Source organism: Falco peregrinus, chromosome 5 (assembly GCF_023634155.1).
Source record: "Falco peregrinus isolate bFalPer1 chromosome 5, bFalPer1.pri, whole genome shotgun sequence".
Lineage (NCBI taxonomy): Eukaryota > Metazoa > Chordata > Aves > Falconiformes > Falconidae > Falco > Falco peregrinus.
The window spans coordinates 74,254,112-74,267,918 of record NC_073725.1 but is presented as its reverse complement, the minus strand read 5'-3'; the positions used below and the strand labels follow the sequence as shown (position 1 = coordinate 74,267,918).

General features: G+C 36.0%; 1 protein-coding gene across 1 annotated transcript in view; it reads left to right on the top strand.

Moving 5' to 3' along the window:
• Positions 1–13,807, top strand: part of RBFOX1 (RNA binding fox-1 homolog 1) — a 917,418-nt gene that overhangs the window by 899,515 nt on the left and 4,096 nt on the right. Inside the window, 1 exon segment of the mRNA XM_055806591.1 lies at positions 1,750–1,802. Within this exon segment, the coding sequence (XP_055662566.1) occupies positions 1,750–1,802 (53 nt within the window).

Genomic DNA, 13,807 nt, shown 5'->3' with positions numbered 1-13,807 from the left:
TAAAACAGTAGCTGGTAAGTCTGTATTGCTACTGGCTGAATCCCTTTTAGGCAAGCGTCTAACTGTCTCTATAGAATTATCACAAGAGGTGATAATAAAAGAGGTGATAGCAGTAAATACAGTGACAAATTATGCTACCTATGAAAACCAGAGTAGCTCTGTATTTGTAATGCTAAATGTATCCCCCTTCTTTTTTTTTTTTTTTTTAATTCATGTCTTTAGCATCATATGCAAGGTAGGTCTTGTTAGCTTGTGACATTGCTGCCGATGACAACATAAAGAGCAAAACTACCAGTCTGTACATCCCAGTGAAAATGAGGAAATATGCAGTTTGATCACCAAGTTCACTCATACCAAAAGGCAGTTTTTGTGTTAGTGTGTTAGTATCTCTGAGACAGGGCAGAGGCAATGATCAGATACTACTTTTGATCTTAATCAGTCCTGTCCCTATAGTATGGATTACAGATTCCTTATTTGTTTGGTGGTGGTTGGGTTTTTTGCCCCCAAATGTAACTTCTGAGTGACGAGGTTCACAGGTTTCTAAATGAGAATTTCAAATCTCTTTAACAGATTGGAGGTGAAGTAATAGAAATAGATTTTGTTCTCTTGGGGCTTAACTCTTCAAGGTTTTATTACCCCAAAGACACGTTTGCTCCTGAACGGAACAGTTTTCATTAGGATCTTCAGAGTATTTAATGCTGGACAGAGCTTTCATTGTCCTGCAGCGCCATGTTCCAGGCAGTCCTTAGTACAAGCTAGAACTAGTTCCTTCTAGCTCTGTTTGGTAGACTCTTGCATTAAAACTGTGCAAACCAGGAAACCTCGGTTGTTCACCATGCCTAGCAGCGCAGGCTGGAGGAGCTACATGCAATTTGGAGTAAAACAGCACCCAAGCGTTAAAACTTCACCCAGGTTCTTTACTAATCCTTCACAGCACTCAAATAATTTGAGGAAGCTGCCTATATGCACTTAAAGGAGTCATTTGATGTTAATCCCTAAACATGGTTTCCACCAACCCAAATCCTGTTTACTTTGACTTCAGAAAGATCAAATCAGGATTTGTGCCGTAATGAAGTTTTCAGCATTTTAAATATTACTGTATTTAGCAATTCTCTTTTTATGTTACCTGGTTTAAAAAAGAATTTTGCAAGAGAAGGTTTATATTGAATTACTCATATCTCTAGCTTATTCTCCTAATTCTGCAAAAGACTTTTCTATGTATTTGGATGACAGTATATGAGAATATACTATGTCATTTTTTTCATAAATAGCAGAAAATTCATTTTCTGATCGCAATCATATTAGACATACAAAAAGCAGAATATTTTACTTTCAATATCCTCCTTTCAGATGCACAAAGTAAATTCAATTGTTTTTTTAAAAAACGCTTTTTACATATTTTGCAGTAGTGCCCTTTAATATCTATAGCAGTATAAATATTGTTTTATTTTTATTAGACTTCATAAATATATTGACATATCTGTAACACTAAACATGAAGCTTCCAATGCAAGAGTTTGTACATAGTCCATATCCAAATGTCACCATTATTTCATTTAAAAGATCCCAGCATGTCTACCTCATGATCCTTATAAACTCTATAGTACTGAAATACGTCAACACTTTTTCTTGCTACATTCATTAAAATTAAGCACCCTTACCCTACCCCATCTGTAAACATCAAGTCAATTGGCAGCTAGCACATTTCCCAGTCAGCAAGCAGTATTGTGAATTTTATCTTCTCTTGCAGAAATCAATTCGTCTTCGTTGCAGCAGATGAAATTTCTTGTAACACCTCTGCAGGTAACAATCATTGATACTTCTTGATGCATCCATCCAGGTCTCAATATCCTTTTTCACATGCTGCATTTAATCGTAAGAGAAAGCATAGGAAACTCCATAGTATAAATCTTTGGAATAGTTTAATTAATTTATAGCTTCAGCCTATAGGTTCTGCCATATAAAAGACATTAGGTTATTTTGCTGACTTTGGTGTTTTATTTTCAGTTTAAATATCATATGGCCTAGTAAGTAAGGATATGTTACACCTTCTAATAAAAACTTACTGTGCAGTACCATTGAGATTGTGACTTTCCAGAAGCCAAAACAAACAGAACTAATGGAAAGAGTAAAGGCTTAGTAGATGTATGTAGGACATTGTAAGTGCTATAGATTTAACAACTTTCTTTTTAACTCTTTGGGGGCAAATATTGCCCACAAGGGTGCCGCAGACCTTAAAGCACTCACAAAGTCTATCCTATGGATAAGATAGTGGGAGAGAGGGTCTGTGTCTTCAGAGGATCACTCTCTAGTAAGTAAAAAGTCTTGATATACTATCATGTTGTAAGCCGTGGGTACAGAAGAACGAACGATGCTTATAAAAGGTAACGGTCATTTATAAATATATTGAATATGTCAAGGGATGTTCTCTCTTTTAAGCAATAGAGTTTGAACAGTCTTAGTCTTAACTCAGGTAAGGATGGTGTTGTGTTGCTACGTAAGAAATCGAAAGCCAAAATAAATAGTCACAGTGATGGGACATATTCTGCCAAAAATGTTATGCAAAAAAATCCACTGAGCTCGTAGAAGCTGCTTGTATGGAAGGATGAAAGGGTATATGTATAGTGTGACACAAAATGTCAGTATTAAGAAGTTTTTATTTATAGCATTTTACATTAGCAGGAATGAATGAAAGGTGAAGAGTTGTCTGTTCATGCCATAGTGACCTACACAGAGACAAATGAACATTTATTTATGAAAAAGATCATAGCTAAAGCCAAAATATTCAAAAATTGTAATGATCTGTATGCTAGCCATAGAATTTTTGGTGGTAATCTGAAAAGTTCTTCTGTAATAAAAATCTCATTTAACATAGATTTTTCAAAGTGCTAAATCATTAAGAGAATACATTTGGAGAAGTCAGCGTTTGACACTTCCTTGAACTCACTAGACTTGGATTTTGGCTTTCATTGTTTCACTTGTGCTTCCTACTCAGCTCTGGATTATTGAGCTGTAGTAGGGAGTCTACTAATTGATAAATCTAGGCCTTGCTAAGTAAGAATAAATCTAATTATTTTAGCTATTTTTTTAACATGGAATCCTTGAGATAGACATGGGTCTTTAATATTTTTCTTGTCCTGAAAACAAGTTCCTGTTTTGCAGAGTGAACCCTTCTAAGCAATAATTATTTCTCTAAGAAACACTTTCCCCTCCCCGCAATTCAGGTACAATTCAAGTGTCCAAGACTATATTACACACATTCCATGTATCACTACTTTGGAATTCTAGTAAAAAATATAGCGCTCTTATTTATCAGTAAATTCAATGAACTTTACACAGACGGAAATGGATATCTGTGTATATTTACTAAAACTTTTCAGTTTACCAGTCAATTACCTCTGTTGAACTAATTCAACAACGGTACTTTTTTTAGATACGTTTTTGACCATATGATAAATGTATCCATCATAGGTGACTGTAGGTTCCTTTTTTGTGATATGATCTGAGGGAGAAAGCTAATGAAAGCCTGTGTCTTCTGTTTCTTGTATACCTAACCTTTAGTCGTAGAATTAACGGACATTTGGCTTTATAAAAAAATAATTCTTTGGCCCATACTCCTGTGGTACAAGTTGCCAAAGTTGCGTACGGTCTTTCAAATCTGTAAGTTGACTTTCAACTAATTTATTATCTGATGTTTTATGTTTTAATACATGGAGCATATATAGAGATACATAAACTTTTAGAACCAAAGGTAACCTTCTGTGGTTTTTCAGATGCATGCAAAACACCTACAGTAAAATTTTATAGTACTTTTTTTAGTGCTCCTAAACTCAATTACAGTAATTCAACTGTGTTTGTAAAATTGATATAAATTGAAGATACTGATAATATGCTCAGTGTTTGAAATGTGGGTATACGTATGTTTGTATTGTTTCCTTGTAAAGAATGTGTGTGTTTGTAGATTTCAAATAATAATAATACAACACGTAAACTTTTGGTTGGAACTTTATCATCAAATGGAAATGGGAGGTCTTGGTTGATTGTGCTGGTAATATTCACTCTTCCTAATAATTTATCATTCCTGCCAGAGGATACTTAGCCCTCAGCCACATGATGTGGTTTCTGATTTGGGAATAAAATAATCTTGAATCAATAAATGTGTTAACAAATGGATAGCATGTCCATATACACATTTCTATGTATTTATGTGTATCTCTTCTTACATGCACATTGTATAAAGAAAACCTGTCCAAGTGTCTGACGGAGATCCTTCCATGGGAAATTTAAATAATATTTCACTCTTGATTGCATCCAGTGCATTCTGAGGCTGAAAATAATTACTCTTCAGAAGAGACATTCTGTGCTTCTGGGTAAGATCTTCACTGGCAGGCATGATTAAAGAGTTTGCAAACAGATCTGAACTCGAACAGAGGTAGAGGAAGTATTGGAAACCGCCCATCAGTTTTGTGATGGAATTTTAACAAGGATCTCTGAAGCAAATCTCTGACAATAGTTACATTAGGGAAGAATGAATCCTGAGGTTGCTGGCTGATGGGGGCAATGGTCAATTTGTCAACTTGTCCTATCAGGCTCTTAATAAATCAGAATGAGACACAGAATAAACCCATGGTTTGAATCTTTAGCATTTTAAGCAGGGTTTGGGGTTGTTTTTTGTTGGTTTTTTTTTGTTGTTTTTTTTTCAAATCAGTGCTCAATTATTTTGATTTGGGGGGGGGGGGGGGGGGTTAGGTTTTGTAAGGTCAAAATTCACAGTTTGTAAAGAAAACGCTATGTTGTAGTGTTTTTCCAAGCACATCCTCAGATGTACCTGCATATTACATTTTATGGTTTTTGAGTTAATATGGGACAGGATCATTGTCCTGTATTTATCTCACTCTTTCTTTCTTTCTCCAATTTTTAAATGTTGTCCAACTTCCATCTACAAACACAAGTGCAGCTGCATGCTTGGTATTATTTTTCTCCCAGGCTTATATGCAGTTTATGATTTTGAAATAACAGAGAGAAAGGCAAGTGTATTTATAAACCTGAATTTGGAATGAAACATGGTGGAAGTAGATATAACATCTGTCCAATTGTGACTGTATTTATTTACATATTTGAGCAGAATCATCCCCAGGAGGTGGGACTCTGTGTGTGTGTGTGTGTGTGTGTGTGTGTGTGTGTGTGTGCAAAAGAAAAACGTTATAAAGCTTTAGAAGTTGACAGTCTTAGATTAAGTTATTGACCTCCATTTGGAGAAAGATAGCCTCCAAAATAGATTAAACATTCTGAAAGGTTAATTTGATAACTCTAGGAAAAGCTTTTTTTAAAAGCAGGCGGCTTAAAGAAGCAAACATTGGAGTTTGTACTATCAAATAGTTTGAACAGAATATTGGCAATTTTTAACAAATGCAATCGCTCAAATCATTGCAGTTTTCCTGGGTACTTTAGTTAACCTGTCAGCACTAACACTACCACAAAGTTAATTCATGAAACAACAGCAAATTTGAAGGTACTTATTTAAAAGAAAATTAATATTTGACAAAGTGCTTAGGATGGTTAAGGTGCCAGGTGTGGTGGACCTCTGCTTAGGTGCATAAGTAATCGTAGCTGGTCAAAATTTTGCTGTGCATGCTTGCATACATCTCACTGACTTATTCATATTGTCTGTTAGGTGATACTGATCAGGATATGCTCTTTCAAAGGATTTTCCGAGAAGTACATACATCCAAACCATCCAAACTTCTAACTCATTGGAAGAACGCAGTTTCAGAGATGTTTCCTTCAGCCTTTTTTGAATTACTGTGTGAAGACATATGTTTGGTTGTGAGAGGTTCTTCCCTTTTAGTATTGCTGCCTATGGGTTTGACTTCATTTCACGAAGCAATTTGACTGGGAAAATAACCATTTTCTATGAGATGCTTTTATTATTATGTTATGGTCTTCCACTAATCAGAAAAAATAAAAAATGAAGATCAAGGAGAATCTGTGAGGTCTTTCTGCAAGTATTTATTTAAGGCTGTACTGCTTCTCCCTGTGAAAAATAGCAGATACTGAAGTTTTTGCTCTGGAAAGACTAGAAAATGTTGTGCTAATGCACACTATAAAACTTCTTCTATAAATTCAAGTGTCCTTTATGTTGGCAGTTTAAACTTGTGTTTACTGCTGCTGTAAATAGCTGCTTATATGGAATTCCATTTGTTACAGATTTTACTGCTCTTGGTAGTTGTGTGGTAAAGATGTTCGGCCATTGGATCAGTTGATAAACATCAGTAAACACTTTGATTATCCTCTGTTCTTCTTTCATGAAGTTTGATTAATTCCTTTTTCTCACCCAGTGAAAACACTGGCAGCCCTTTTTGGCATCTTTGTCATTATCTCTTTGACAGCTTGCCTTCCTGGTGCTTACAGTTCTAGGTCAGTTCGCATGGCTAGTCAAATGTGACAACATGACAAGATTAAGTGAAGCTGAGGTTCTGTGGTTTGTAAATGGAGGATTTGCAATGTGAAGCTCCTTTGATAACAGAAATAGTGAATAATCTGTGTTTGCCCTCAACAAGTGCGTATAAGCATGTGTGTATCTTCTGTACTGGGTTTTTTAATGAAGTAACCAGATTTTTTTTTCTCTGATAGACTGAAAATAGTACAAACAAAAGGTGGTTTGTGTGTGTGCATGTATGTATGGTTATATGCATGTACATTAAATACACAAGGATTCAGTTTTAATATTTTGAGATTATCATATTGCATTTAAAATATTAAACAAAAAATAATATGATCGTATATTACAGAACTTTACGCACAAGCACAAAATGCTGCTTTAAAATTTAATAAACTAAGAACCCAGTATATTTATTATTGAAATAGATAAAAATTCATTGAAGGTGTATTGCCTCAAAATATAATAGCAATAGTAATAGGAAAATGCTTTACATATCAAAGAAATACTCGGTTTTCATTGTAATACAGCTGGGTTTAGGTGTCACCTGATGGCAAGCCTCGGTTTCCCCAGTGGCTTTTTTTAATGAAGTTTATATAAAATCTAACTTTCTTAGATAAAGATTATATAGACAGGTGGTTTTAGCATAGAATTATGTTAGGTTTTTAAGTACACATCAACTGAAATCCTTTCATATGCAAATCCAGACAGCAAGACTGAAACTTGAGTGAAAGTTTCTAAGGTGAGCTCTGTCCCTGGGATTGTTCCACAGCATCAGCTCAGAGGGAAGCTGCTGCTTGTTGCACTTCTGTATCTCTGCATATTAGCCAATTCCAATCATATTTATTTACATGTTTAATAAGGTGGTAGCTCAACTTTGGTTTGCTGTAAACATCTAACAGACTTTAAAAGAAGCTACAGGCTGGCCTACACAAATCAAAATTAAAATAGGATCTGAGCATCAATGACCGGAATTTCTGCAAAACATGCCTATCAGTTAGCGAGAAAATTAACCGGCCGAATTTGGATGTGACATAAGTAAGTAAATAGTCAAGACTTTGAGATTCATCGCTGCATGCAGAAAAATCTGAATAGGCTTGAGTTTCTTCTTGCTCCAACCTGCAGGAGAACGTAGAGGCTGATGTATTTATGAAGAACTGTTAGTGGAAATCTTTTATTATCACCTTATCCCTATGGTAGACTGTGGTCAAATTTCTTCAGCTCTGAAAACTTAGGAATGTGAATACTATACTAATAGCAAATCCCTCATGGCTTTCAAGATCTAGAGGAGTTCAGCACTGCAGTATACCTTGAAGTTTCACTGTTTCATTGTGCTGTCTGTCTCTACAACATCTTCCCAGTTCTTTCTCTGCTCCACATCACAAATCTGTGAAGCATTATCGGTCGTGGAAGAGGAAGGTGATACGCAGCGAAGTATTTTATGGTCCTCCCTTGTAGAATGATCTTAGGGTTTGATATTGCACATTTAAAACTTTCCATAGAAAATGTTAGTGTTCTTAACCTTTACAATTGAGGAAAATGACTGGAAACTGTTTTTATCAGCAGATTTCAACCATTTTCCTTGGTCTTAAGTAAAAAACTTAGGATACTCCTATTTCCTTGTTGCCTTCTGAAAGATAGAGACTTGTTGGTCTTTTGGGTGACTGAAATGCCTAAAGTTGCTCAGTGTTGATATCCAAAAGAAAATAAACCAATTGGTCGCTCACGCTTTGAACACCATAAGTAGATCCCATCCTAATGTAGTAAAGAATTTTAAGCTACAGGACTAGCACTGCTGCGCAGTGCTGACCCACTGAGGTGAAACACTGCTCAGCGTGGTGTAACTGGTGTGCATACCAGGTGGGAGCTCTGCTGCTGCTTGGCCTCGCTGTAGTTATGTGACCGAAAGAAAGAGCAAGATGTTAGTTACTGGAATCATTTATCTGGATAAGGCCAGGTAATCTTGCTTTCCTTGTATTCCTTCCAATTCTTTACTAAAATCTTCATGTCTTTGTCTGAAATTTTACTGCAATTCTGCATTAAGAGCCAACAGAGGGGAGATGGGGCTTGCCTGTCCCATGCCACCTGCTACTGGCAAGAGGCACAGCTAGCCGTAGTGCCCGTTTCTGGGTGAACAAGCAGGGCAGGAACACAAAGCACTGAGTGCTGGACCTCCTCGTGCTTAGCCAAGTCTCGCTCCTTCAGCTGCCTTTTTGTGAAATGTAGTAATAATCGTCAGTACAAGGATTTCAGTCATTTAAGGTTCTTCTGGTTGAAGATTCAACACATACAGGTCTGAAGAAGGAGCATTTTTATTGCTTGATTGTTCAATTACAATCCAAGCTAGTAAAGGATGGATAATATTGTGGAAAAGTTAGAAATATGATCTTTCCAGGGATATGTACACTTCGCTTCTAGCATTGCAAGTAGGTGGGGAATTAGATCAGAGTTAGTTTCAGCTGAGGTAGTACCAGGTTTTTAACTTCCCTTTTTAGAGTTCTTAAAACAGATCCATCATTTCCTATAGTTCTTCTAGCAACATGTAGACTTTAAAAGATGGGGGGAAATATGGTGATCAGAAAATTTGTGCATCATATTCTTAAAAAATAAGATCATGTTTAAAATTCTCCTTTTGTAGTTCTCAATTCACTTGAGTAAAATGTATTAACATGGTTCATATTTTATACTGTAATTTTTCCTTATTAATGCTGTTATTAAACCCTGTAGTATGTATGTTATCAAGGAGCTTCCAAATGTCTCCAGTATCAGAGCTCCACTGCCTGCCCTAGTTGTAATGGAAATACAGCCATAGTACCAAAGAACTTTAAACCCTAAAATGGTAATTACAATTAGAGAGGCATATACTTTCCCTATTTTAGAGACTTCATCAATACCTGCTACTGATGATTTAAACAGATTAAATTTCAAGGGCTTACTAAAATAAATGTCACAATCAATTACCACTTTTAACCCTCTTTATTTGTGCAGTGGACAAAAAAACGTGCGCTTTTATGTAGTATTTTAGCAATTTTAAACCCTGTACTGAAAATGATTGAAGCAATTGAGGCGTAGCATGAGTAAAGAACTGAGGTTTTGGTGGATGGTTTACAGCTACATTTACAGCGGTTAGTACAGCTACACTCATTTTTCCCCGCAGTTACTTCCCCGTAAGCTGTTAGTCTAGCTGCTGAAGAACCAGTGCCAGTGTGGTGACAAAATGCTAGCAAATACAATTTTTTTCCCCCTGTTTCCAACTTGTTCCAGATGTGCTGGAAAATAGCAGAACTTACCTGGTTCTAATTAGTGATGCATCAAAATGGTTCATCATATGTGTTCTTAGGCAAGACTTTGTGAGTGCACATTTTGGTTTTGATACATTGATTAAACATTCTGTAAAATACATAGATCGTTGCATTGGCTATTAATTTATTCGAAATACTTTGCCATTTTCATGTCCTAAATTTTAGTAATTGTTTAATCCTTGAATTATTATCTCCACTGTAAATTATCACAAAGCTTTAAAACGCCACTAATTTTAATGAGAAATAAGCAGGCTGGCATAATAGCGAATAAATGAACCAATGACTGTGTGACTGAACTAGCTTACTGATTTTCAGTGTGACAATATAGTTTAAATCCTTCTTACTATTTTCAGCATGGAAATCAGAATCTATTCTGCTAACCTTCTGAGCTTCTAAATTTGGTGTCATGCAAGGGCGTGTTTAAAAATTAGCATTTAAAAAGAAACCCACTTGCTTTAAGTTTAAGCTGACACTGTTCCTTTCCTCTGTGGAAATGAAATTTATTAATCATAATAAAACCATCATATTCTGAAGGTAGAGGTCACCCTGAGGAGAAAAAAAAAAAAGTCTATTCATCACAGAGGAATTTCAATGCATTTTTTTTCCCAGATAATATCTGAGCATGTATTCACTCCCCTTTGGAAATATATTCTTCCATGTTTGTGCTTACACTTCTCAAGTACACTTAGGAGGGAGCAAGAATAAGAATTTTGCAATTCAATTTTATATATTTTATTTTCTTTTACAGAAGACTTGGAAGAATGCTGTGTACATTTTATTTTATTTTATGTTTACATTGTGCGCATTTGTTCAAGTGGAATTTCAATATCCTGTAAAAGAAAAGGAAGAAGTGTTTCTTATTTTAACAAGATTATAATCTTTGCTAATTCTGAAATAGCATTTTTATGTTAATATCACAGTACAAACTTCAGCATTATAATATAAATGTAAAACATTCTTTTTAAGGAGCAAGGATTAACATAGGTCAGAATTTTCACATTAGGATTACTTCATAACTTTAATTTTAAAGAAGAAACATAGTTTACACAGTAGCATGAAAAAATTAAAGTTCTGACAGTAAGTTATTACTAGTTTGGCAAAAGAGTGATAAAAATGTACTCAAAAGTAAATACTGGGTTGAAAGTATTTTTTTATTTTGAAATCGCTTAATGTGTTTGTTTATCCATATTTTCCTCTTAGTTGTCCAGATTTATGTAAAATACTACTAGCAACATGTTTTATTACATCAGAGTTGTAAACTTGCTAGTTACCTCAGTAGCTGGGTTAAATATAATTTAATAAAGCCTGAGCACTAGGTGTTTGGGCTTGCTCCTTCCTTGTGCGTGGCCCTTGCATTTAAGCCACCTGATCCCTGCCTTTCAGTTTTATGGGGCATTGTGACACAGCAAAGGATGCTGCAGGAACAGGCTGCAGTGTGGAGTCAAAATTCAGCCCTGCCGCAGGAAGTGGGTCAGAGCAGTGGAAACAAAAAACTCACCAAGTCCCAGTGTAGTTAATGGTTTACATGACACCAAAACTAATGTAATTCTTACAGATCTAAATTTACAGTCCTTGCTCAGTATTGTAGTAATACCAGTTAATCAGGAAAAAAAAAATACACTGATTCCCATTGCGTTAAAAATAATAGTCATGACATTAAAGCATGCATAATAATAGTACATGCAATTCCTCCTCCATGTTGCTAGGGTCGTGAGGGAAATTTATAGTGCTGGAAACAGGGCTAGCTTTAAATTAATCATTTTCCCTTTCTAGATGTTTCTGTACTGTTTGAATGAGGTTTGGCTTGAGAGAATTAAAATTATAATGATGTTTAAAATGGGTTCTCAGACCTTAAAAATGGGCATACAGTGGAAAATGAGATGTCTCCTTCACTTCAGTGTAGATGAACAAGACATAAGAGGACCTGTAATGGCTACTATCAAAGCTAAAGTATTTTAAATCTCTAAATATTGTAATGTGCACATCCCAATGTGGAGGGTTACCAAGGCTGAGGTTTGTGGAAGTTCTTCCAACCAAAGAGACTCCAGAGTATGTGGTCAGTCAGTGAGAAACCTGCTTAAAGAACTCTTATGCTCCCTTTCCAACTCAAAGGAGCACCAAGTGTCATTTTCCCAAAATAGGCTGATGTCAGCTATTTTTCCTTCCATTTTTTTCCAGTGGGAACAGCCTGGTTCCTTTGTTGTTAATGGCCTTGGGTAATTTCCAAAGACAGGTATTCATGGATACAGAGTATTTAAATGGATATAAAAATTTAATCCTTAACTCATCAATATATTGGATGCAAAAGAGGACCTGATATGTTTTATACAAGTGTTTTACACGTATTTTCCTGGCTTTAAGACCATGTGTTAAAGAAGGTGATTGCCCAACATGCTGCTTCCCCTGGATATTCACTCTTTGATAGCTATGAGGACTTCGCTGCCCAAATCTAAAGTAAACATAGTTGTGGGGTAAGACATAGAGCCCACATTGATGAATTTGAGGGACTTTTGTAGCTTTAATAATTAACTCCTTTTAAGTGTATTATCTGTTGTAGGAAGTTGAATTTACTAAGTAAGCAAGACAGTACAACTGAAGGTGTTCAGCTGCTATGGTTGTACTCTGTAGCGAAGCATCCAGATTTTGCCATAAAATACTTTCTAGGCTTCACATTTGCTTAAAATGCTAGGCTGCTGCTTGGAAAAAATGGCTTATTCACAATACCAAATATCAATCAACTTAAATTTTGAAGTTTACTGAACGTTTTTCTACTTTTTTCATCGAGATGTGTAGGTATTTATCATTGGAGCAGGAAAAGCATATAACCTCTGCAAATCTGTGACCTCGGCTTGGTCAGAGAGTAAGAGACATTTACTACAGTGTCTGCCTTTGCAGGGCTTTTACACCCTTTTGCCTTTAGCTAGCACAGCTGTCCCACCAGGTGCTTTACTGGCATTTCCACACACAATGAATGCCTCACATTCCTGCAAATGCTGGCTCAGTGAGTGGAGAATCAAAGACTATCTTGTCTATGGTAATGTCTGCTCCTTCCTTGAAGATGTCACTGGGTAGGTAGGAATGTCTAGCTCAGATAATTTGGACCTTTTCTCTACCTCACATCCAGGACCCGCAGTAGTGGGTGGTGGAGGATTGCATATGCCATGGGAACATTCCTTTCTCAGTTATCCCTCAGCTGATTGTCTAAAATCATTAATCAGATTCCGCTTGTGAAGGAGCAAATGCATGATAATAAAATAGGACAACTGTCCTCTTTTCAAAAAAAAAAATGTAAGTTTGTACTTGTATCTGAAATATAAGGTAGTTATACAGAATTAAGACCAGTCTGGGGTTACTGTTCCCATAAGGCTAAAAACTAATTATTTTTTGAGAGATATCAAGAGTATTATTAAAACTTAACTTGTTTACTACATTAGCTCTCCTATGCAAGACACCACTATAATTTCAAGATTGCTTTTGTTTTAATGTGTGAGCACCTGAGACCAAATGGAAATTCTCTGATTATGGAAAAAATGTTAGACACGTTCAGTGAAACCTGTGTCTAGTTGACATGTCCATCTCACTGACAGTAGCTGCGTTCAGACTCAGGCTGTGAAGCAAAGCTACGTATGTCAAGGGGAGGAGGAGGACTGGGCCAGCAAGTTGACCAGGTGTAAACATAAAGAAGCTTTGAAGTAGTTTAAAAAAGATTTTTTTATGGGGTGAAATGACAAAAATCTGATTTTCACATCACTGTCTTTGCCTGGTTGTAGCAAGAACTTGGCCTGAAAATTGAGACTTGGGCTGTCCCAGTGCCATGGGTTAGGATGACGCTCTGTGTCTTCTATAGAAGGACCAGGAATGTACAATAAGCACGTTCCTTGAAACCACATGCCTGCCATTGTGCTACAGCCACTGCCCTTAGCCTGATGCTGATTCTCAAAAGTCTAGTAAAGCTAATTATACATTTATTGTCATTTGTAACCTTGACATTTCCCAAAGGATATTGCTTTTGAAACTGGAAAATGAGTTTATTTGTAATGAATTTGGATAGAATGAAATATTTCATC